Below are 22,210 nucleotides of genomic sequence, written 5' to 3'. Positions count from 1 at the left end.
CTATTGTTTGGATGTCAGTCACACAAGATCAGTATGCAGAGGTTGTAGCAAAGTAAATCAAGACAACATTGAACTCATTAATAACTCAATTAGAAGTGTCAGTTGCTTGTAATAGTGTAAGCAGTTTAAGAAAATAGTATGATACACCGCCAATAGTGGCATATTGCAACTTCTCATCTCCTTCGACTGGGAAGTCACCATCCTTAGCTCGAGTAAATCCTCCAGCCAACCATCCCAAGTTCTTGTATCCCACTTCATGCAGCTTTGAAACCGCCACTATAGACCTGTTAGCTCCACATTGTCACAGTGATACGAATAAGGTACATTTACTAGTCAGGCAAAGCACTGCTTCGTAAAGAACCACAATATTATGATCAAAGATTGGAACACTTTACCTTAGCCCCTCACCACAGGCAACAAGGAGCATGGTGTCCTTATCAGGAACAATCCGTTGAACTTGTGACACAAACTCCGAATTGATGGTAGTGAACTTCTGGCCAGTCCATAAGCCAATGTACCCCAAATGAACCCATTTCTTGAGTAAGGTAATAAGGGAGTTGTCTGTGTCCTTGATAAAGAGCGGAACATGCAGTGAACCAGACACTCGCGCTTTCTCTCTTTCCCACTCAGGTCTCACATCCAAGAGCTTCAACCCATCGGATTTTAAGGCAATGGCTGCTTCTTTTGGAGGGATCGCTCTAACGATTCCTGAGTCTATCAGTTGCTTTCCTGATTTCCCCCCTCCTAGGGATGCATTTATTGGTAAATTGAAACTATTTCGAGAAGCATAGGGATATATGTTAGTGTGTTTTTTGTCAAGTTTGAGGGCTAATGACTGGAGGCTCAAATGTAATGTTGCCATTTTCTCAAGTTTAAGCTCTATCCTACACTCCTTATCTGAAACTAATGCTAAGATCAGCTTTGTACTACTCAATATTTGACGTTATGGGACCATGCATGGTCCATGATCAACTTAAAACGATGTAGCTTTCCTATTTTTTACCCTTATATCTTTTTAAAAAAATCTTGTACATACTAACCTATCTAGGATAGATTGATCCTTAACAAATTAAGGAGTACTGTAATAGATTTTACCCAAATAGAAGAATCAATAGTGCAAAAGAGCAGTGAATAAAAGAACGGGAAATGATTTTGGCACACCTCTAATTGATTTTGGCACACCCTAATGTGAGAGCACAGTTTTCTATGCTCTTCTCACATAGGGGCGTGCCAAAATCAATAAAGAGTGTGCCAAAATTAATTTCCTAAAAGAATTATTGATGTTCCACTCGTGAGGAAATGGGCCCACCAGCACAATAACAAGAAATGAAGGACCCAAACCAATGTAGAGGACAACAACATGCCAATTATTTACCACAACGAATCAATTCCTGCCTTTTACAGGCTGGCCTTTTTATACGGAGTACAATTTCTTTCTAGTACTACTACTCAATTAATGTACTCAATTCATGTTTTCTTGTTTGTGTTAGTTGTGGTAGGATTTACTTACCTCCGTTTCCATAATACAAATTTTTACTAATAAAAGTATGTCATATATTTGACTTTTTATATTTAAATTAGATATTCATATGTGCAAATAAGCAAAAAAAAGCACTAGTCATTTCTTAAATATTGCAACCTTTGCATTTTTAATGATGTTCATGTACAGTCATGTGGAGTCTTGTTAGATTCATCTCGATATATTCTTTTATATCATCTATTCTTTTTAAAAAATGAAGATAATCAAGATTTTAAATGTGTTTTAGGGAGCATAATTCATGTTGAAATATTATAGTACGGAGTACTCCATAATAAAGGAAGTTATAATCCATGCTTTCGGATTATTTTGTAAATTTTTCCAAAATTAAAATGGAAATAAGAAGTGTCTATACAGTTCCGAGTATAATATTAATATAACTATAGAATCTATAATTTGTCATCACGACTAATTATAGATTATTTATGAATTTAAGGATGCAATTTGTACTTATTATCTTCGGCAATTTCTATTGTTAAATCGGTTGAAATCTTTGAATCATTCCTTTCATCATACTTCTATATTCAACAAGATCTGAACGTTTGAGATTCTAGAAGAAAAAGAATCATTCTTGCAAGTGTTTAGATTCAGTCATCATAGTCTGCCTAAATAAATAAATTGGTTTGTTGGTGTACAAGTATGTTCCAACTTCTTCTATTGATCATAAAAATTAGTCTTTACATACGTACTCCTATTGATCACATATGAACTCACTTTCATTTATAAGTCAAAACACTCAAATTGGTAATTCTTCAATGTTAACAGACCAAATACTAGTATTACATGTGTACACAAGTTGATACTTTCTCCGTTTCTTATTAGTTACGTCTATTTTAATAATTATTTTACTAACTATGAATCTAAAAAATGGTGTGGGCTATTTGTTTAAGTATGTAGTACTACTATATTCTCAATCATGCTTAGATTAATCACACTAAACTATTAATACTCGTATAATATTAATACATCAAATACAAACAAATTAGTACTGCACCTAGAAAAAGAAATGCAAGGTATATACGAATTACGGAGTATTTCCATGAAATCCATCAGTAAAGTCACCTCTTTTAATGCCAAATTACTATTTTTAACTGCAAAGTAGGCAAGTAGCAGTAAAATTCGTCCTGTTGTCGTGGCCAACGCAGGAATATAAAATTACTACTACTTCCACGAATTCAGTAATAATTTATTGATAAAAAAAGTGCAAATAATTAAGCATTGTTTATAAACAAATTGACAATGTGTAATTAATAAACAATGATGGTAGAAGTAGTTTGTTACAGAAGATTCCAAACACTATTGACATTGTCCCCGTACCGTGCTGAAAACGTTGAGAGAGAGCTAGTAATGAGTTAGTGACAATAAATGTTACATTTGACACTTGCATTTTAAGTTAATGATAAATGTTGTATCAACCTTCATTTAGCTCAATACTCCTTATTAGTTCGGGTGAATGGGTGATTCGCGTTTATTCGCTTTTCACTTATCTAAATTTATAACATTAAAGATTGAAAATGAACACGAGTAGCTTGTTATATGAAATTATGTTTCTTGTAAGTTGTCTTAACTCTTAATACTACGTACGTAAAAATTAATTATGTATGAACTTATTTTTTTCTAAAATACGGAGTAAGTGGAATTAAGTTGAGCATAACATGTCGACTGTCAATCTGCTTACAACTTTAACTAATCGCAACTCCATATTAAATATGGTAAAAAGTTAAACTCGATAAAAAAGAGTATGAGTAATAAAGAACAATTAATAGTACTGTAATATTTTCATTTTAATTAATGGCAGGTAGTGGTATGGTACTGTACTGCAGTGAGGTCAGTGACTTAATAAGAATTGCGTAAGCTGCATGTCCCATGAGCCACATGACTAATTAAAGGCATGTATTTGTACATCAGTATTGCGCCATGTATTTGTATATGATTCCGTGCTTATCTTTGCGCATACAATACGAGTATTAATTTAGAATTCTACATTTCTACCCTAAACAATTGGTCCTAAAATAGATATCAATAGTGTCGGTTGGAATTTATAATCATCAAAACTCATAATTCCGTAATATAATCGTACAACAGAAATATTTATACTAGCATGCACATTGCACAATATTAAGGGTCCACTTAATTATTCAAAAAAAATAATTAAGGGTCCGCTATTTGAAAAATATTGAGAGTTTCTAATTCAAAATGACATATGTAGGTTGATGATAATTCAAAGAGTGACATATGTAAGGTCGATAAGAGAAATATATTCAACATTTTAATCGCAAATCGTATTCTCACAATAGGTGCGTTAGAAATAGTTCCTAATCCGATGAATATAACTACATACTATGTGTCCTACTAGCTAAAGTGCAAGGTAGTTACTAGAATGAAGAAGACTTTTCTTTTTGAGAAGAAGACAGAAGAATATGAATAATTAAGCAAGAAGAATATAATCTATAGATTGATGATACCTTAGATATATAAAATTAAATTAAGTAATGAAGATAAGAGCAATTATGCAAAGAAAACAATGGGCAAGAACAACAAGACCAGTGAGACAAGAAAATGAAAGAAAAGTGTGAGTGAACAGTAAAATGGGTCCCACAAAAGTATTCATCAAATAATACACGTACTTCTAAAGGGTTGAGCATTAAGACACTTGGGTGGCTTGTGAACTACTTAGTCGCTAAGTTTTTAATTATTTATCTTGATTGATAATTTCATCATCCATCTGTACTGTGTTTTATTATATACATGTATATAATTAGCCATAATGATTTCATCAATCTTTTGCTTCCATTCTTTTTTCATTAATTGGATGTCACAAAAAGAAACAGATAAAGCCATAAAGGAATCATTGTCAAAGTTGAATGCACAGTTTCACCCATTTTCACCTTGAGAAAATGATTGAAAGAATTTTACAAGTTCATGATATAGACTTACATATAGATGGTTAGGCTTTATATTACAAGTATATCATTTAAACGAGGTAAAAAAAAAAAAAAGAGTAAATTTTTTTGTTGTTAAATCGATGAAACTCTTATGTACTACTCGTATTATAAGTTGATTAGTTCAAGTTGAATGTAATAGGATTCTCTCAATTTTCTTTAGAATCTTTATGATTTAATATGGTTGTTCATTATGAAATGAACGATTAGGAATACATGAAGGAGAGTAACAGGGGAACAAAAAAGGAGCAATTGAAATAGGCCAAATATGTAGATAACCGACACTACTTAATATAGGTTATTACTGTATAAATCATGTAAATAATTTACATAAGAACAAACTAATGGTAATAGTTAAGATCAAAGCAAAAGTTAAACCATCTTACCACTTTACCAGAGTCCAGAATTAACACCAACAATTTATTACGGAGTACCAAAATTAATCATTCACCTAATTTTAAAGACAATACACCAATAAATGCCAATGTAATTTGGGATAGTTTTTCAAGTGTAACATCTCCACCATGCAATATACTCCCAACCCATATTTGAACAAATATCAGAGTGTAAAATTAAGTGTTCACCTACTGTTAATTAAATCACATCACTTTCACTTTATTTGCTCTGCCCCTTTTTCATTTTTAGGGAGGACACATGATTTCCTCCAGAATCCCTACCTCTGTGAGTTATGTTCCCCTTTTCTCTTTCCTTAAAATTACAATACCAATTTAAAGTATATTGTGTCAACACAGTTTTACTACACGATAAATTAAGACAATCCACCCACTTCAATGACAACAACTTCTATTTTTTTTTTTTTTTTAACAGTATCGAGCTGTAAATATACGATCAAAGTTAGGTACGGATCATATAAATAATGTAAACGTTTTTTTTTTTAGTTTGCCCCATCTGATTCACCGACTACATCCGGATCCGACTCGGATTGCACACATGGCTTATGGTGGGTAAGTCTTCCAACAAGAGTTTTCTGCATTCGATGAGACCACCCTTTAGCGACATCAAGCTACTTATCTCTAAAGCCAACTCTAAAAAATCAAGTTCTTCCCCTATATAAAGTATAAACGACCGTAAAAAGTGGAAAATGAGACAAGTAAATTGGATTGGAATTATAAGCACTACAAGGCTGGCAAAGTGGCAAGGGCCAAATAGATGCTGTAAAATAAAAAATTACTCCGTACTTGAAATCCGTATAAAAAGATAAAATTACTTTCCAGGTTGGCAGACCCAAACTCCAACTCATTAACCGCACTCCAAGGTGAGGTCATCAGAGTAACGGCTTCATCTCCCCAGCTGGACTCCAACCACTCATCTCCCGGCGCACAATTATCTACACTGCGCCTCCTCTCTTGCGCATTTTAGCCTTTTTTTTTTTTTTTTTTTTTTGTCGGTAGATATTTTTATTGAAAACCAAGGACGAATTTTATTTGTACAGAAATACTGCCTATATATCCAGTAGTATCAAATTACATTGTGCTTCAATTTTTTTTTTTTTTTTTTTTTTTTTCTGGAATAAAAAGGAACAAATAATTGAAAATTAAATTAAATTAAATTAATTAAAATCGGCGAATTTTCTACCGTGTTGTGTATACGAGCGAAATACTGACGATGAGCTAGGTTCCTTCTTCACACGTGCGACTAAAAATCGCCGAGTTTCCGATGAGAACGTAATTTCGGAATGTCGTCATCTTCAACTTCCTCTTGCAAATTCCGCAAGCTTCTTATCGCAAATACGCCGTTTCCTTTGAATTTATTATCAGCTCTTCCAATGTCGTCAATGTCGGTCGAATCTACAGATAATCAACAATCAATTAATTCATCTATATATCAAAATTTATACAAAGAGAATATTTGAAGTCCGTCAGCATTTTTACCAATAAATTTCTCTGGTTGATTGAACAGATTAAACTGAGCCAACTCTGCAACAGAACACCAAAAAAAAACGACGAAAATGTCAATTTCAATAGTTCAATTGAAAAATAATTGAAGAATAATTAAGGATGAGATTGAATTTACCTTTAGTAGAAGGATCGTGAGAGGAGAGATATAAGATGAAGAAGCAGAGAAGAATGAGGATAGGAATAAGATGAACAAATTTCTCCGGTTGAGAATGACATCGGAGAGGTCTCTCCGGCTTGATTTCGTCGTCGTCATCGCCGGAAAGTGAGGACGGAATAGATTCGCGTCGTTTAAGGTCATCGGAAATTGAAGCGGCGTCGTCTTTGGATAATATTGCTCCTCTGCCAGGAGAGCCTAACGATTGTCGCTGCATGTTTAGAGGAGAGAGAAAGAGAGGAGAGAGGGAAGAGAGAGAAAGAGAATAGCTGGAGAGAGAGAGAGAGAGTGTGTGAGAGATGGTAATAGTCTGAGAGAGTCTCAGTCGAGGTTTTTGTTGGGGGAGCGCATTATTTAGAGCGCAAAATTCATTTCTTTTTGGTTTTTTCCACTTTCCACTTCATAGTTTAATATAATTTCATTTTTAAAATATATGCGAAATTATTGGCATAAAATAGCAATCTTCAATTGTAATTAAATTATAATTATTTTGATCATCTAATTTTGACTTATCTAAGATAAAAGGAATTCAGACATGTTTTGAAAAATTTGCTCGAGTAATTTCATAAAATCGCACGCAAAAGGATATGTTTAGACAAAAATAGCTCAAATACGTTAACAAATTGAACCGAACAAAATCTTATCTTTGATTTATTTTGATAAGCTCAAAGCTTCAAACATTGTACATTCACCCACAATAAAATAAGCTCAAAAAATGTGTTAGGCCCTGTTCTTTTCACCTTAAAAAAAATAATATTAAGTAAAAATAATTTCAGTACAGTAAAAATAAGTTCAGTTCAGTAAAATTAATTTCAGTTCAGTAAAAATAATTTCAGTTCAGTAAAATTCAGTTTTCTTAAAGAAGAATTATAATAGAAAATCAGTAAAAATAATTTCAGTTCAGTAAAAATAATTTAATTTCAGTAAAAATAATTTCAGTTCAGTAAAAATAAGTTCAGTTCAGTAAAAATAATTTCAGTTCAGCAAAATTAAGGTGAATCAAACAGGGCCTTAGATAGTGTACTTTATTAGCTAAATATGACACTAATGTTATGTATGTGTGTTGTTGTAAAAATTAGTAATGCGTAATTGATAGAGAATGTATTAAGAATATTTTTTCATAGGTATAAAATAGGTATAAAATATAATTTCATGGATATATATCTTTATTATGACATACACATTATTTCTTAACATAATTGAGCAAAGATTATTATCTATATATCACATCCTTACAAATATGATCAATAATTAAGATTTTGGTAAGAATCAATTGAGGTGATTATGAAATTGTCCTAAGATTATGTAAAGTAATTTCAATTAACTTATGGTAAATTACAGGAGTAATTGGTAAAAAAGTCAAAATTAAAGACAGTAAAAGTGGAAATAGGGATTAGGGCATTTGATTGGCGGGCCCTAAAGCTTGTCGTAGAAGGGAGGATATTAGAGGCCTTTTTTTTATATCGTTTGTGATAATTGCAATTTGCATGTGACTTTAGGTAGTAAAATGCCATGGTAGGCCCAACATAAGATATATAGGTTAAGTGGAGGTAAAGTAAGTTGGTTTGTGGTCAGCCCATATTTATCCGAACCGTCGGTGACCGTTGGCTCTTCGGTTTGTTTAACTTTGAGGATGAAGGTGACCGTTGGAAGTGTGTGATGAGAGTGTTTACTTTATGTAGTTATCAATGGTTATGAACGTTTTACACTTTTACGTTTCATTTTATGAATGGTTGGAGCTTGTGTACGTAGTCTATGAGAGAGTGAAATGCAACAATTGTCTAAAGCTCAATTATTGATTAGGAATTGCGAATTAGATTAATTAAGCGTTTTTAACGTTAGTTGGTAGATTTCAACTACAAGTAGTGTAATGAATATAGTTTTGAGGCTGATACAAAAAATGTGAGATTTAATCTTTTCTATACATATTTTAGGCCAAACAACTTTCACTCTTATAGTAACGTAAAGTTTGCTGTATAACTCATATGCAAAGCTTGAAGTAGTCGGTTAAACTCTAATTAGTGAAGTCTAGTCATTACAAATTTCAGAGGGAAGATATTAGATGAGAAATTTGAGAGAAAATTAAATAGTAGAAGGCATTTAAACATATGTTTTGGCAAATTTTCTTAAATATACTATTCAAAATTCATCAAAATATATTAAAAGGACTTGAAAAAGTATGAATTGTCTTGACAAATAAGTGTATGCTCCGTTTTACACATGACTACATGAGTATTGCTAGCTTCAATCTCAATGGGTTGCTAACCTTTTTCAACATTTCTCTTAACTTTTAATTTTTTTGAATTGATTCATCACTCAGATTGTAGATCACTAGTTTCTTTTGTCATCATAACTTATTAGAGGATCTTTTTTTGTTATCTTTGTAGATAAGGAAGAACTTGTGGCAAGAGAAACATACTCAGAAATGATACTCGTATTATAACCAATATTTAGATTCAAGTATTAAACGAGTTCATTTCACAGTGACCCAACACATAAAATTTCAACAATTCATAAGTCTAATAACTTATAGTCCCCCCCATTTTTATTCGTTTGGAAGAATGCCTCATCTTTCTTCATCACTCTTTAGATGTTACTACTACTATGTTAGAACTTGGACTAGAGGATCAATGAATCTGTAAGTCTATAACTACATAACGAGTTTAATTTTGGTGTGAATCATCCAACTAACATATCCATTATCCAACAATGAATAATGAGTTAATATCAAGCAAGTGACAATACTGTATATGGATATCAAGAAGTATAACCCAATAAATCATGTTATCATGATCAAAAAATATTATAAGAGCCAATGATACTTAAAAGCCCAATCCATTTATACAGTACCAGCCCAATTAGGCCTAACAAAATATAGTAATTTTATAATCCAAAATAACAAGACCAAGACCTCCATTTTTCAGAGTTCAGACCATATAAAAACCAACTGCGCCTCCAATTTTTCTGAAAAACAAAAAAAAAAAAACAAAAATAGTAAGAAATTTCTGGCGGTACTTTTGACGATCTTGTAACTTGCTACTCTTGTTCTTCGATCAACCCAGAAAACTTGAGAAGAAAGATAAACAAAAAATCAGAAATGGTGTTATGGGAGATAACATTAGCGACGGCCTATTTCTTGGGATTGAAACGAACTTATAGACTTGCTTTGAAGATTCAACGTCGTCTTATTTCGCATAAACATCTTAAGATTCGTAATTTTGCTCAAAGGTTTCTTTCTTTTTCTTCATTTCTATACTTTATTCTTATGTTTGTTGATTTCTATTGACAAAATGTGATCATAAGACATTATAATTTGTGAAATTTGTGATAATTTGCTGTTATACTGTTGTAATGTTGATTGATTTTTTATTTTTTGAGAATTTGTGTTGAATGTTGATGATTTAGGATTTTAGCAGAAGTTTTAGGGTTCATTGTAGCTATTTCAGGAGGTTAATTAGGCGGTGGTTGCAATTTGGGTTTGATTTAGAATATGCTCAAGGTTACTTGTTAACGAGTGATGAATAAAAGAATATTCTCTAGTTTAATTTTAACTTTATATTTGTTTTCTTTTAGTTTGTTTGTTTGGTATGCTTATTTGCTTAGCTATTTGGACCATTGATTGTGTCAAGAACATGCACAGTAATAAGGTTAAAGGTTAAATAGTGTATGAAATCATAAACCTAATGACGGATTCGCCGATTTGCAAACAATTCTCATGTAGAAACTTTGCAACATTTGTTATAATGTTGGCTATCAATGCTGCAATTTGAAATAGATTAGTTCTAGATTGAGTATATATAGTCCAAATAGTGAAGTGATTTATCAACTAGTGTGTTGGAGCTAATACATTCATGGTAACTGTAAGGATCAATCCTTTGCAAATTGCAATTAATTAAGAACCCTTGAGCAAAATGAAGTTTGGGTCCCCGTTGGACGGGAAGGACATGGTACATGTATCTCATGAGTCATGAGATGAAGAAAGTAAAAAAAAAAAAGCATTAGATGAATGAAGTTGGTTAGGTTAGGAAATTGGTTACAGGGATTTTTAGGAAGTGTTTGAAACTCATCTATTTCTCTAGTTCTCGGAACGCTGGTCTTTTAAGGCTAAAGAGAAGGAGGGAGGTTGATAGACAAGTTTATGCAATTTGCATTATGGACCTACTGCACCTTTGGTCATCAGCAGTATTGTAAATCATAAGTGTTAGACAATATTATGTAAATAATATTGGATGTATATTTAGCATAATGTAATTATGTAAACTAGGTTAAGTATGTAACCTATATATATTGTGAATAATAATACTCTGATACCATGTAGAATTGTGGAATTCTCCCTTAGGAGGCTGAGTATTATTATTCACAATATATATAGGTTACATACTTAACCTAGTTTACATAATTACATTATGCTAAATATACATCCAATATTATTTACATAATATTGTCTAACAATAAGACAATGAGATCTTGGTCCCGATACCTTTGAAGTTGGTTTCACCCTCTATTTGAAGTAAACAATCAATAGTGGGATTCACATAGAGGACTAGAGGGTAAGAAAATGTTTAAAATGCCAAAATTAGCTTACTTTGATGCTGTATTGCTGATATTTTGTCTTTAGTAATTAAAATAGCAAGACTTGAATTATATGTTGCACAGCCCTGGGTTTTGCACTGGATTTGCTATTCACCAATTGCAATATGAGTGTATTTTGGTGCATGATTACGTGCTGTTTGATATTTCATTGCTTGCTGCAAACTGCGGCAGAGCAGGCATAGCAAGAGATATCTCTGCTATGTAAAACCATACGTATGTATTTTCTAAGTCATTGGAGCCTTAGGAGATTTGTTGTTGTTGGAATCCACATCAAGTCCTTGTGGCTTTGGTGTTTTAGCATGTTTGTCCTTGATGCTTAGGGAGCTAATGGAGATATGTATACTCCTAATGAGACATATATGCTTGAATTACTTCTCTGTCAACAAAATGATAACATTTATGATAACCACTCTGGGCTGCATCTCTGATATCTTAAATCTAGATAAGTACTGCTATGAGCATGTAAGAATATTGAGATAATGCTATATATGGATAAAAAGCCTGCTGAAAGACCCTTTACGTTCCCTTCAGACCGAGAATCTGTCTTGCTGGTAGAGGTATGCTGAGTCCTTTGTCCCAATTTTCCATCAAAGATCATCATCTTTGTACCTTTATCATAAGACGCTGCTAGCTTAAAAAAATTTCCTCATTCCTTACTTTTTTCATTTGCTGGTTGCTAGTTGCAACCAGTCTACATTTTACTTGCCATAGCTCTACAAATTATGTCATATTTCTATTCTTTCCTTGACAGACTATGTAATTAGTACTTGCAACCAGAGTCTAGAGAATGTTAACCAGTTAGTGATTTGCTTCTTCTTATATTCTGTCTTTTAGGAATTTTCTTCCTCTGGTTGCTCATTCAAGTTGAAAAACAATAGGGTTGATCATTGCTAAATGGAATATGTACCTGAGTGGATTTCATTTAGGGTGCTGTAGTTTGGTCTAGTCTATTTATTTGTGAAGAACTTGTCATAGCTTCAATATCTCATTGAGGCTCACTTTGGAATATGACTCCATGTTATGGGTCATTATTTCTTATCTTGGTCATTATTTCTTATCTTATGATCTTGAAATAAAGAAACAAGTGCAGGCAACATTTCCTTTATTTAAAATGCCATATTGTTATCAACATAATTTGTGGACAAAAGGAGCTTTTGGTTACCCTAGATCATTGCCAAATTAATCCTCTACTGTCTACTTTGAGGAAACAATTTTGTTAGAACTAAGATCATGTTGGTACTATTAATGTGCTCTTGTTTATTCTTCTATAGATTCAGTTTTCTTGGGATTTTCTTTTGCTCATTTGGTGCTAATAATATCTCAAAACTCATCATACTGCGCTAGTAAAATTGGCACAATAGTATGTCAAGCAAATAATGTTGATAAATGGGTTATTTTGCTGAAGTTGAAGGGTGTCTTCAAGTTTTTCCTAAGATTTTAAGTGGGCTGTTGGTAAATGAAGAATTGGGGAGGATTACCCAGTAGAAGTTTTTGAGAGTGCCTTTTGTTAGATTAAGTTTGAAGATTTTTCCCTGCCAGGCTACTTTATAAATAGTACTCGTATTACTGAAGTCTAGGGTGATGTCACTTATGTGCTGCTAACTTGGTTGTAATAATTCTTAATTATTGTGTTTTTTTCAGACGAACGCGAGCTGTATTTGATGTAGCACTAAGGGTTCATCGGAACATTCAAGATAGAGACATACAAGTAGGTCGAAATGTTGGGAACTGGATCCTCAGATGGCTCGACAAGATGAAACCATCTGCCAATATCCGTGGTGCACCCCATGAGTTGCCTCCAGGAAATCACAACCAAGGCACTACCATGACAAAGCAATCGGACTATCACCAGAAAAATGATGGCAACACCCAGAAATTCAGCACCAGGAGCTCTGAAAAGGGTTCTGGTAGGCATCTGTTTTCTGCTACTAGACCTACATGGTCTACAGCTTTTCCCTCCATCACAATAATGGCACGGCATCCGAAGTCCGTTGGCTCCCAGTACAGGCAACTTTTCCTCAGTGGCCCTCAACTGTTGGCACCAAGCAGTAGAAGTCTGGGATATGGAAGGGTCATTAGAGAGGATATCAGGCTGTGGATGCAACAGCGTTAGCCTGTTTGATCAGCCTTTATTCTTCCTGTTCTCTGTTGATAATCTACTGAAGTATGTTGGACATCTTGTGGCCAATGTCATCAAGTTAGAGATAGAAACTTTTTTTTTTTTTTTACCCTGTTTGTTAATTGTTTTTATCCCAGCAAAACGCTGTCTCAGAAAATTACTGTAAGTAGGTGGTGTTAACATCTAATTCAATTTCCTCTATTCTGTCTCAGAATCTTGCATGATTCCGTTGTGAATAAAAAAGGATATGAAAGTATGAAACAAAAGCAAATTTAAACAATGAAAACATGCTTATTATCATAAAGAGTACAACCTATTAAAATTATAAATCTTAGCCTTGATGTTACTAATAAAAGAATAGCAATAGCAATAGCAATAGCAATAGCAATAGCAACATTAATTAGTTTGCATTTAACAACCCTCCCTCTTTAATTCTAAGTCTTACCCTCTAATAGAAGAATATCAATAGCTAATTAAGCTAAAGTAAGTGCATTGTTACGTTGATTATTGTCGTCAAATACTTTGAGGAAAACAAAGCCAATCTTTCTTTCTTGTCCAAACCTAAACGACCATAACTGACCAACATCACCTCGTTTAAGATCAATTTTGTTTTTCACATTCATCCAACAACTTTGCAGCACCAGGTTCTTCTTCTTATGAACAGGCTGATTCTTTGGCCTCTTTGATAGATATAGCTCTATCTCTTCTTTGTTTTGCAATATTAAAGTCACCCTAATATCGCCGCCTTTGTTCAATTCTTTCTCTTCTTGATCGGTTAAAACAAGTCCATTATTATTATGCTCACGCATGGCAGTCTTGGACATCAATAATCGATTTTGTTGTGGTTCCACATCCGAGCTAGTAATGTATTTTTGCATTACAAGCTTAGGCACCTCACCGCGACCACCTCCCATACTCATTGCTTTCTCTACGAGTTCACTTGGAAGATTCGGTGGTTTAAATTTTGCCTTTTTCTTTTCTTCTTTGCTTGGCCCTGGATTTTTTTGCTTCTTTGGTGACTTTTTATGGCCTTGTTCCAAAGAACGACCTCGCTTTCGTACCCTTTCTTGATTTTCTTGACGTATAATAAGAGAATTATTAGTATTAGCAGCATTACTACTACTAGCTGCTTCTTTAGGGCTGATAACCTTATTCACGTTGTCATTATTTTTTTGCTTCTTTGATGACTTATTATGGCCTTGTTCCGAAGAACGATCTCTCTTTAGCTGATTATCTTCAAGTAGTACAAGATAATTATTAGTAATAATACTAGCATTACTACTATTTCTACTACATGATTCTTCAGGGTTGATGTTGACGTTGTCATTACCATCTCCTTCTGCAAAAAACTCTTTTCCAAAAAGCTTAATTGATATCAACATTATTGCAATTGATGATATTAGAAGCTAATTGAAAATACTCTTCTCAACTAATGAAAAGGTATGTAAGAAAAGAAAAATATTGGTTTAACAAATTCAGAGTGAGAAAACTCAATATTTGGGTCAATATTTATAATACTCTACTAAACCGTATTATTTATGGAAACAAACTTGAGATAGGAATGTAATCCTAATTCTAATTCAAATGGGTTAACTACCGTCACAATTTTTATCTATCCTAACTCCTAAGTTCTAAACAAATAAATCTACATATAAGATAACATAACTACGGTCTTAACGGCGTGTTGTCGACTGCCGGCGACTAGCGTTTATCTCCGACGGATCAAAGTTTTACCCTTAATTGGTATCGTCTCTCTTTCTCTCTCCTCTAAAACCCTAATTTTATCTTCAATTATCAATTGTATGCAATCCTTGACAATTCGATCTAATTCTGTAATTTAATACTGAAGTTTCCTAATTTCTTTTACTATCTTTATGATTGACGAAAATTAAGGGATTTTAGTTCTATGAAAAATAAAATAAGAAAATCAAAATTGGATTGCAATTTTTAATTGCAGGGGCTTACTCTCAATTTCCCCTATTTCGATCTAGTTCTGTAATTTAAATCTTGAATGTGCTTTCGATTGATCTTAATTGGAGACTTTGAATTTACATCGCAAATCAAATCAAATTTGGTTTTTATAGGGTTGATTCCGTATATACAATTTTTACATGTATGATGGTGTGTATTAATTATTGGGTTTTTGAGAGTTGAGACTAGTAGCGTTTAAGTTATGACATCTTTGTTTATTAAAACGCCTATATGGTGTGTATGTGGTTTTTTGCTTCGTGTATTTTCAATTTTGTAGTTGATTCAGTTTCTTCTTCACATGTCTCCTGTAATTTGAATGACATTCGCTCTCACATTACACGGATTATCTTCTGTATTTGGAAGTGGAGGATTAGGATTGGATGAATCGGACAATGTTAGTGTGTGTAATTAACCTTTCTGCTCATTTTCTTTTGTGAAACAAGTGATCACTACACAGTTTACAGAAGATAATTGCTGCAACTGAGGAGCATATACTGATGGAGCTGGCAGACAGGGCTGTTGGTTTTCTGTTGTGTTGTATCAGCTTATCAATATTCACCTACTATACTTTCTGGGTTATTATTCTGGTAAGTTCAAATTTGATTAATTTTGCATATTTAGTCTGTATGAGCTTATATGATATGGAGTATAACAAAATTCTTCATCGATCATTGCAGCCATTTGTTGACAGCGACCACTTCATCCACCAGTATTTCTTACCTCAGGAGTATGCGATAATCATCCCTGTTCTTGCTGGTGTAACACTTCTTTGTTTTCTCAGCGTCTTCATTGGATCTGTAATGTTGAAATCCAAAAAGAAGAAGGCTTAATCTCATTTGCCTTCAATATTTTTCTTTTGCTTTCAAATTTTTCGTGAAGGTTGTTTATAATCTTCTTGTAAGACTTTAAGCACAGCCTTTATGATACTATTTTCATGAGTGTATGTATACGGGAACAGCCTTTGATATCTATTAGCAGTGTTATAAATTTTGTTCAAAAATTTCTTTTGCCTCTGCATTTTGTCATCGTCAAATTTTACTTGTAGCCTTGTAGGATACATGGCTTCAGGCTTTCAGTTGCTTTTCTGTTGGAAATTTTCATTGCCATGCAAATTACTACATACTTCCTATATTGAGACCATTGAGTAGATGATGAAAGGCATTGTTTTTCGAGATTGTTACTTGCTATTATATTTTTCTGTTAAAAAACATGATGGAATGGCAAGATAACAAAGGAAGTAACTGTCATGTTACTCCATAATATTAGAGGGTAGTACCATATCAGAAGCAGAACTCTCGAGTCTTGACACAAGGCCTTGCTTCTTCGTTGAACTTGTATAAGATTTTATATGAGAGAGGATAGGCAATCATTGCTTTAACGATATAAATAATCTGTAAATTCCTCGTAAAGCTTTATCCAAATAACAGTGTGTTCATGGCAAGGTAAACAATCATTAGCCTGTCACAAATTTCTTCAGGCAATTAGCAGTCTTGAGGCCAATATCTTACTAATTATCTATGATAAAGGTAAAGTAAGGAATGTGCCTTCTTAAGGTAAAATCAATTACAAACAAGTAAGCTCTTTACAGAATGTATCAAAAGCTGCACAGCAAGATGTCTCTTCAATTGCACCAAAAGGGCACATCTGTACTTTTAGTCAAGAAGCGGACTCCCTTCTCTGACAAGCACAAAGAGGCCACCATCTCCTCTTGAAATCCTAAAATCTTCATCGACATATGTGAATAGCAACCAAGATGAAGTGCGTTCACCTGGAATGGAAAACTTAAGAGGTGGCAGGCCATATAATGACCGTGAAATACTTGCTGCTGCCTCCTGAACAGGATTCAGGAGCTGCTGCACAGGAGAAAGGGTAATATTTTGTCCAAACACATTTATATTCTCTGGAAGATCAAATTGAGATTTAATCTTTGGAGGCTCAAAAGTGGCTTCTTTAAATTGAACCTGCATATCAGAAATCAGCTTTTTAGCACATTTAATCTCCAATTAAACATCTTATCTTAAAGAAAATAATCAATTTAATAAAATAATGATTCCTCCTCAGTCCTCACTTTGCAACCTATGGGGAATTACACTTTTCAACACACAACTCTAATCAATCTTCAGACCCTGAAAAGAAATGAGTTGAGATACTTTCCGTAAACCCCACGAGATCCCAAGAGGCCAGAGTGGTCGGAATCGTCCACTTTACTTCATTAAAATATGCTTCCTCTCACAGATACAAGGTCACAAGAGGTCTTTATGTAACCGACCAATGGGCGCATAAGGTTCCAAATAACCTTTTATGGCGCAGAAGTCTCTACCCTATTTGACAAACCTTCTATTATTAACAAAAGATCGATTTTTTCCTACTTGCTTTACCAAACTGTAGCAGATTCTAAAGGTTTTGTGGCTATTAGGCTAATAATGATAGTCATTATCGAATCTTTACTGAGAAGGTTATAAGTTTTCATGGAGTCCCTTAAGCCTTAAAGGATGATTATCCATTGAGTGGTTCACATAAATGTAAGATAATCCTAGGTGGATTATGAAGAGGTTGGATAATTAGATGGAGGAGAAAAGAATAGGGATGAATATGGGTTGGGTAGATAGTGAATTTCCCTTTTACGTATATACAAGTATATAATCTAACAAAATTCCATGTGAGTATGTGATGATATATATACTTGCATGTGTATATATGTGTATAAGTAAACTGATGATACGCAAAAACATAAAGAGAGAAATCTATTGAGAAAAAGAGACCAAACAATCCAAAAAATCAAGGGAATAACCCAGAAGTCCAGAACCCATGCGAAAATCTAGATCGAATCTAATACCACCCATTTCAATCCTACTCTACTCAATTATCTTACTTAGAACCAAATAACTACAATTCCAGCATATCTCTTGGTCAAGCCCATCACTAAAGGAAAACACAGTGTTAACAACTTCACATGCACAATTTCATCTCAATATATAAAAATAGAAAATTAAAACTGATTCCCTATCCGACACAATTACAATTGTGTAGCTTTCAATCTCCAAATCACACGATCTAAACATCATAGTCATGGAGCCTCAAAAAAGCTTGATCTTCAATGAAATACTTAACAGTAATTATCATAGCTGCATACAAATGGTGGGTCTACAAAAGGCACTTGAATGGTCTGAGCTTAAGAGTCCACACAATTAATTGTATAGATAACTAGATAAGGCTGCACCATCTACCCCCTCCCTCCAAGGGTCCAATTAGCAAAACAAACACTCACCCACACAACAATTTCATTGGAGGCAATTGCAGTTAGGACATGACATCATTCTAATTTTACATTAGGATTTTCGCTGATTTCTATCATTAAGCACCGTGCCTAACTGCTATCCGAGCAATACATGTGATTACTTGAACACATTTTTTGGAATGAGATATTTGAACAAGGGGCAAAGAAGATCCATTACGATGAAAAGAATGCAATCCCATAACAGTAACATTGAATACACAAGTAAAACAACTGAAAGTGGCACCACAACACAAGGTATTGATTTGAACGACAACGCCGTAAACTCGACTCCATATATAAGCCAGACCATGTGCAAGCTACATTCACCAGAAAACAAAGGTTTGATCAATTACCTGTATCCTTGAAGGGCTACTAACATCAAATTTGGCTGTTGCACTAAATGAGAATGTTGCAAAAGGACTGGACAATGTGGTTGAATTCTCCACAGTTTGGCTGGTGGTGCTAATGGCTTGACATATTTGTTGAACTTTTAGCAACGGTGTAGATCCAAGAGCAAGAAGAGGCAACAACTCAGAAAAGGCTGTGTACCTGATAAAATACAGAGGAATGATAGATGAGGAGTGGTAAAAAGGATGAATAAAATTTCCTGTAAAAGCTCAGACAAAATCTCAGTTGATGATTGTTAATATCAAAGGATGTTTACGATGATATGCATCTGATGTCAATATATTCTTCAACCTCATAGCATGTGAATATGTGATCTCTTATTTTCTGGATATGTTGTAAATTTGCTATTAACTGTTTTAACATCTAAAGGTTCATTGAACACAAGAATATCAACACACACACTACAGGGTCGATTATAACTTCTTACAAATTGGCACTTAGTAACATACAATCGTGGTTGATTCAAGAAAACATTTCCTTGTTAACGCACCAACTCTCTTCCACTGTTCTACAATAACTTTCCATCCAAATATTTCAACAGAATAAAATCCGGAAGGAAAATGGCAACCAATCACAAGAAATGGCTATTAATACTCAATCTTATTCCCTAGTGCTTCTCTATGTTGGGAATTTCCCATGTGTGTGAAGAAATATTGACCAACATCACAATATTATAGGATGGTGACTAGCCAATAAGGTTAGAGGGTAACTTCATGGTTTAGAATGGAAACTCACCAGTGTGCGAGTCACTAGTCATACTCCCTTATTTCCATATATAATTGTCACATTATCCCAACTCTTTTATAATTAAGGATATAACTTCATTCACTGCTACATCCTTTATATGGATGCATCATTGCTTAATTTTCCCAATCACTCTTTCTAATTGAGGAGCACTTCGAAAATCCAATCATGATTCACGATTCACTACTATCCTAACAAACATGCCATCTTTTTTTCCAAGCATCCCAAAAAAGGGTATGTGACTATTATAACATTAACAAAACAACCCAAATATAGGCACACAACAAATTCCCATTTTCCACTTAGCACCCTAAATTAAACTACCAAATGATCTTCCCTATACATTAAAACAACAACCCATTCAATATATATCAAAGTATGCATAACATATTAACATAGAATTAAAAATCAAATTCACAATGTAGAAGTAACAGCCTAACAGGGGATAAATTAAACCACAAGAAAAGCTTACACCAAAACCCAATTGCCATCAAGCAAGCCCGGAACCTCAGTCGGGTTAGGATTCGGGTTCGCCGCCTCGAGTTGATTAACAAGCTCCGATACCTCAGCCCGAACCTCAGCTGAGGCCCGAAACCCGAGCTCCGACCCATAAAGAGAATCCAACAAACACCTCTTCAGCTCCCAATTCTTGCTCACCAAACTACTACTACTACTACCATTAGTTTCTCTCTCCTTAATCTCTTCGCCATCAATTGCAAGACGGCCCCACTCATCTTCATCCTCGCGAATGGGCGGGTCGGATTCGGCGAACCTGGACTCAGTCTTGGGCTCAGGCCCGGATTTCTCGCCCCATTCATCGGAAACTGTGATGGAGACATTGAGCTCAGGTGGGTTCACGGAGGCGGAAGGGTTGGGCTTGGGCTTTGGGTCTGGGCCCCATTCATCGTCTTCATCGGAGGAAGAAGCGGAAGAACGGGAGGATAAGAAGGTTCTGGAAGAAGGACGCGTGGAGGAGAGAGAAAGAAGTGGGGTTTGAGAAGGGAGGAGAGAGAAAGAAGAGAATTGGTTATGGTTATGGTTGTAATGGAGGATTGAGGATTTGGGGAAGAAAATGGAAGGTGGTGGAGTTGAGAGAATCGTCATTTTTGTTAATGGGAAGAAAAAATTGAGGGGAATTTGGTGGACATGGGTGTTTTTGTTTCTATTTCTGTTTGTATGTAACAAACTTGGACCTATTGATCAAATTTTGTAAGGCTTCAAATATTTTGAGAAGACTAGTGTAGACCGTAGAGTGAGGGACAAATTGCCCGACATACTCGCTCCGTTCTAAAGGATGGTTACAATGTTACGTATTCTATTTTAGGATTGCAGAACAAAAGTTATCAATTTTTGTATGGCAATGATTTGCGATTCTAAAAGAAATATAAATGAGTAAAATGACCAAAAAAAAAAAACTTGATGAAGTGTTTATTTTAAAGGTGATATTTATTTTAATTTATATTGGACACGATATTATATTAATGAAGATAAATGCACAAATCTTGGACATTGAATTGTTAAACAAAGTATATGTTTATGTTAGTAATTAGTATTATTGGTATGTCTTTCTCAACTTGACAACATCAAGAGTCATCATTAGAAATAGCTAACGGTGGTTCTCTTCTTCATGCTCGCACTTTCAACTTGAAAGGCTCTAATGTCTTGCAAAAAGGCATTTCCTTAGCTCCCCAACAAGGTATTTACAATATTCATATGGAAGGTTACAAATTAGTTATTAACTCAAACAAGGGTGGTGCTTGGTCCCATTTATGATCGATCGAGCATATCATCATAGACATTCAATTGCTTCTTAAATTTCTCAATTTCGATACCTAAAGCATTTATCATATTTATCGAGAGGTATATAGGACAATAGATTAGATCGCAAATGTATGTTGGCCACCTGATTAGTAACAACATGAACATTGTTAGATCCCTTGTAATAAGGGCCTGTTCTAACTAAGCTAAACTGCACTGAACTTATTAGAGCTAAATTGAACTGAACTGAATATTTTATGAGAAAAAGAAATTAAGAACTGAACTAAACTTAATGAAACTGAGCTGAACTGAAAATAACCTGAAGAGAACAGACCCTACTATAATCTTATTTTCATCCTCTTTTCCAATAAATTAGGAATTTCCTAAGAAAATTTCCTAATTAACAATGTTTCTTTTTCCTTTTTTTTTTTTAAAAAAAAAAAAAAAAACTAGTACATAACCCGGGCATTGCCCCGAGTTGCTATTGTTGCTGACGTGCAATCGATAAATTTTATCAAAGGCTTTTCAAAACTGCAATAATCATTGTCAAACCAAATTTGAGTTATTCTTTGATTATTTTTTCCTATTTTTATTCTAATAGAACCTTGTGGTTTGCAGTTATATTAAAATAATACACGAAATCGGAGTGATTTAAGAGGTGTTGGTGTTTGAATTTCACGGAACACTGCGGGATTAATCCTAAGATCATATAATATTGTGTGGACCCACATGACCATTATCCGGCTACGTAAAGGCCCCGTGAGAGCTTATAGGCAATACAAGAGGCA

General features: G+C 34.1%; 5 protein-coding genes across 5 annotated transcripts; 2 read left to right on the top strand and 3 right to left on the bottom strand.

The window, feature by feature from the left end:
* Nucleotides 1–53: 53 nt before the first annotated feature.
* Nucleotides 54–907, bottom strand: LOC145597753 (rhodanese-like domain-containing protein 10). The gene is made up of 2 exons (XM_081653997.1): nucleotides 396–907; nucleotides 54–284 (listed from the first exon to the last, which is right to left on the bottom strand). Exons 1-2 carry the CDS (start codon nucleotides 860–862, stop codon nucleotides 86–88), a joined length of 666 nt encoding a protein of 221 aa, XP_081510123.1. The 5' UTR covers nucleotides 863–907; the 3' UTR covers nucleotides 54–85.
* A 4,675-nt stretch (nucleotides 908–5,582) lies between these two features.
* LOC145598506 (uncharacterized) lies at nucleotides 5,583–6,886 on the bottom strand. Its single transcript, XM_081654870.1, has 3 exons — nucleotides 6,514–6,886; nucleotides 6,372–6,416; nucleotides 5,583–6,287 (listed from the first exon to the last, which is right to left on the bottom strand). Exons 1-3 carry the CDS (start codon nucleotides 6,767–6,769, stop codon nucleotides 6,136–6,138), a joined length of 453 nt encoding a protein of 150 aa, XP_081510996.1. The 5' UTR covers nucleotides 6,770–6,886; the 3' UTR covers nucleotides 5,583–6,135.
* Nucleotides 6,887–9,524: 2,638 nt separating this feature from the next.
* LOC145599278 (uncharacterized) lies at nucleotides 9,525–13,457 on the top strand. The gene is made up of 2 exons (XM_081655676.1): nucleotides 9,525–9,780; nucleotides 12,787–13,457. The coding sequence occupies exons 1-2, from the start codon at nucleotides 9,650–9,652 to the stop codon at nucleotides 13,256–13,258; spliced, it is 603 nt and encodes a 200-aa protein (XP_081511802.1). The 5' UTR covers nucleotides 9,525–9,649; the 3' UTR covers nucleotides 13,259–13,457.
* A 1,338-nt stretch (nucleotides 13,458–14,795) lies between these two features.
* LOC145599228 (dolichol-phosphate mannose synthase subunit 2) lies at nucleotides 14,796–16,226 on the top strand. The gene is made up of 3 exons (XM_081655631.1): nucleotides 14,796–15,007; nucleotides 15,679–15,822; nucleotides 15,913–16,226. Exons 2-3 carry the CDS (start codon nucleotides 15,733–15,735, stop codon nucleotides 16,063–16,065), a joined length of 243 nt encoding a protein of 80 aa, XP_081511757.1. The 5' UTR covers nucleotides 14,796–15,007; nucleotides 15,679–15,732; the 3' UTR covers nucleotides 16,066–16,226.
* Nucleotides 16,227–16,608: 382 nt separating this feature from the next.
* Nucleotides 16,609–20,853, bottom strand: LOC145598013 (plastid lipid-associated protein 3, chloroplastic-like). Its single transcript, XM_081654299.1, has 3 exons — nucleotides 20,137–20,853; nucleotides 18,866–19,061; nucleotides 16,609–17,196 (listed from the first exon to the last, which is right to left on the bottom strand). The coding sequence occupies exons 1-3, from the start codon at nucleotides 20,766–20,768 to the stop codon at nucleotides 16,888–16,890; spliced, it is 1,137 nt and encodes a 378-aa protein (XP_081510425.1). The 5' UTR covers nucleotides 20,769–20,853; the 3' UTR covers nucleotides 16,609–16,887.
* Nucleotides 20,854–22,210: the final 1,357 nt, after the last annotated feature.

Source organism: Chenopodium album, chromosome 20 (genome assembly GCF_948465745.1).
Source record: "Chenopodium album chromosome 20, dcCheAlbu1.1, whole genome shotgun sequence".
NCBI classification, from domain to species: domain Eukaryota; kingdom Viridiplantae; phylum Streptophyta; class Magnoliopsida; order Caryophyllales; family Amaranthaceae; genus Chenopodium; species Chenopodium album.
Note: the sequence above shows the minus strand (reverse complement) of the source record. Positions and strands in the feature narration are given on the sequence as shown.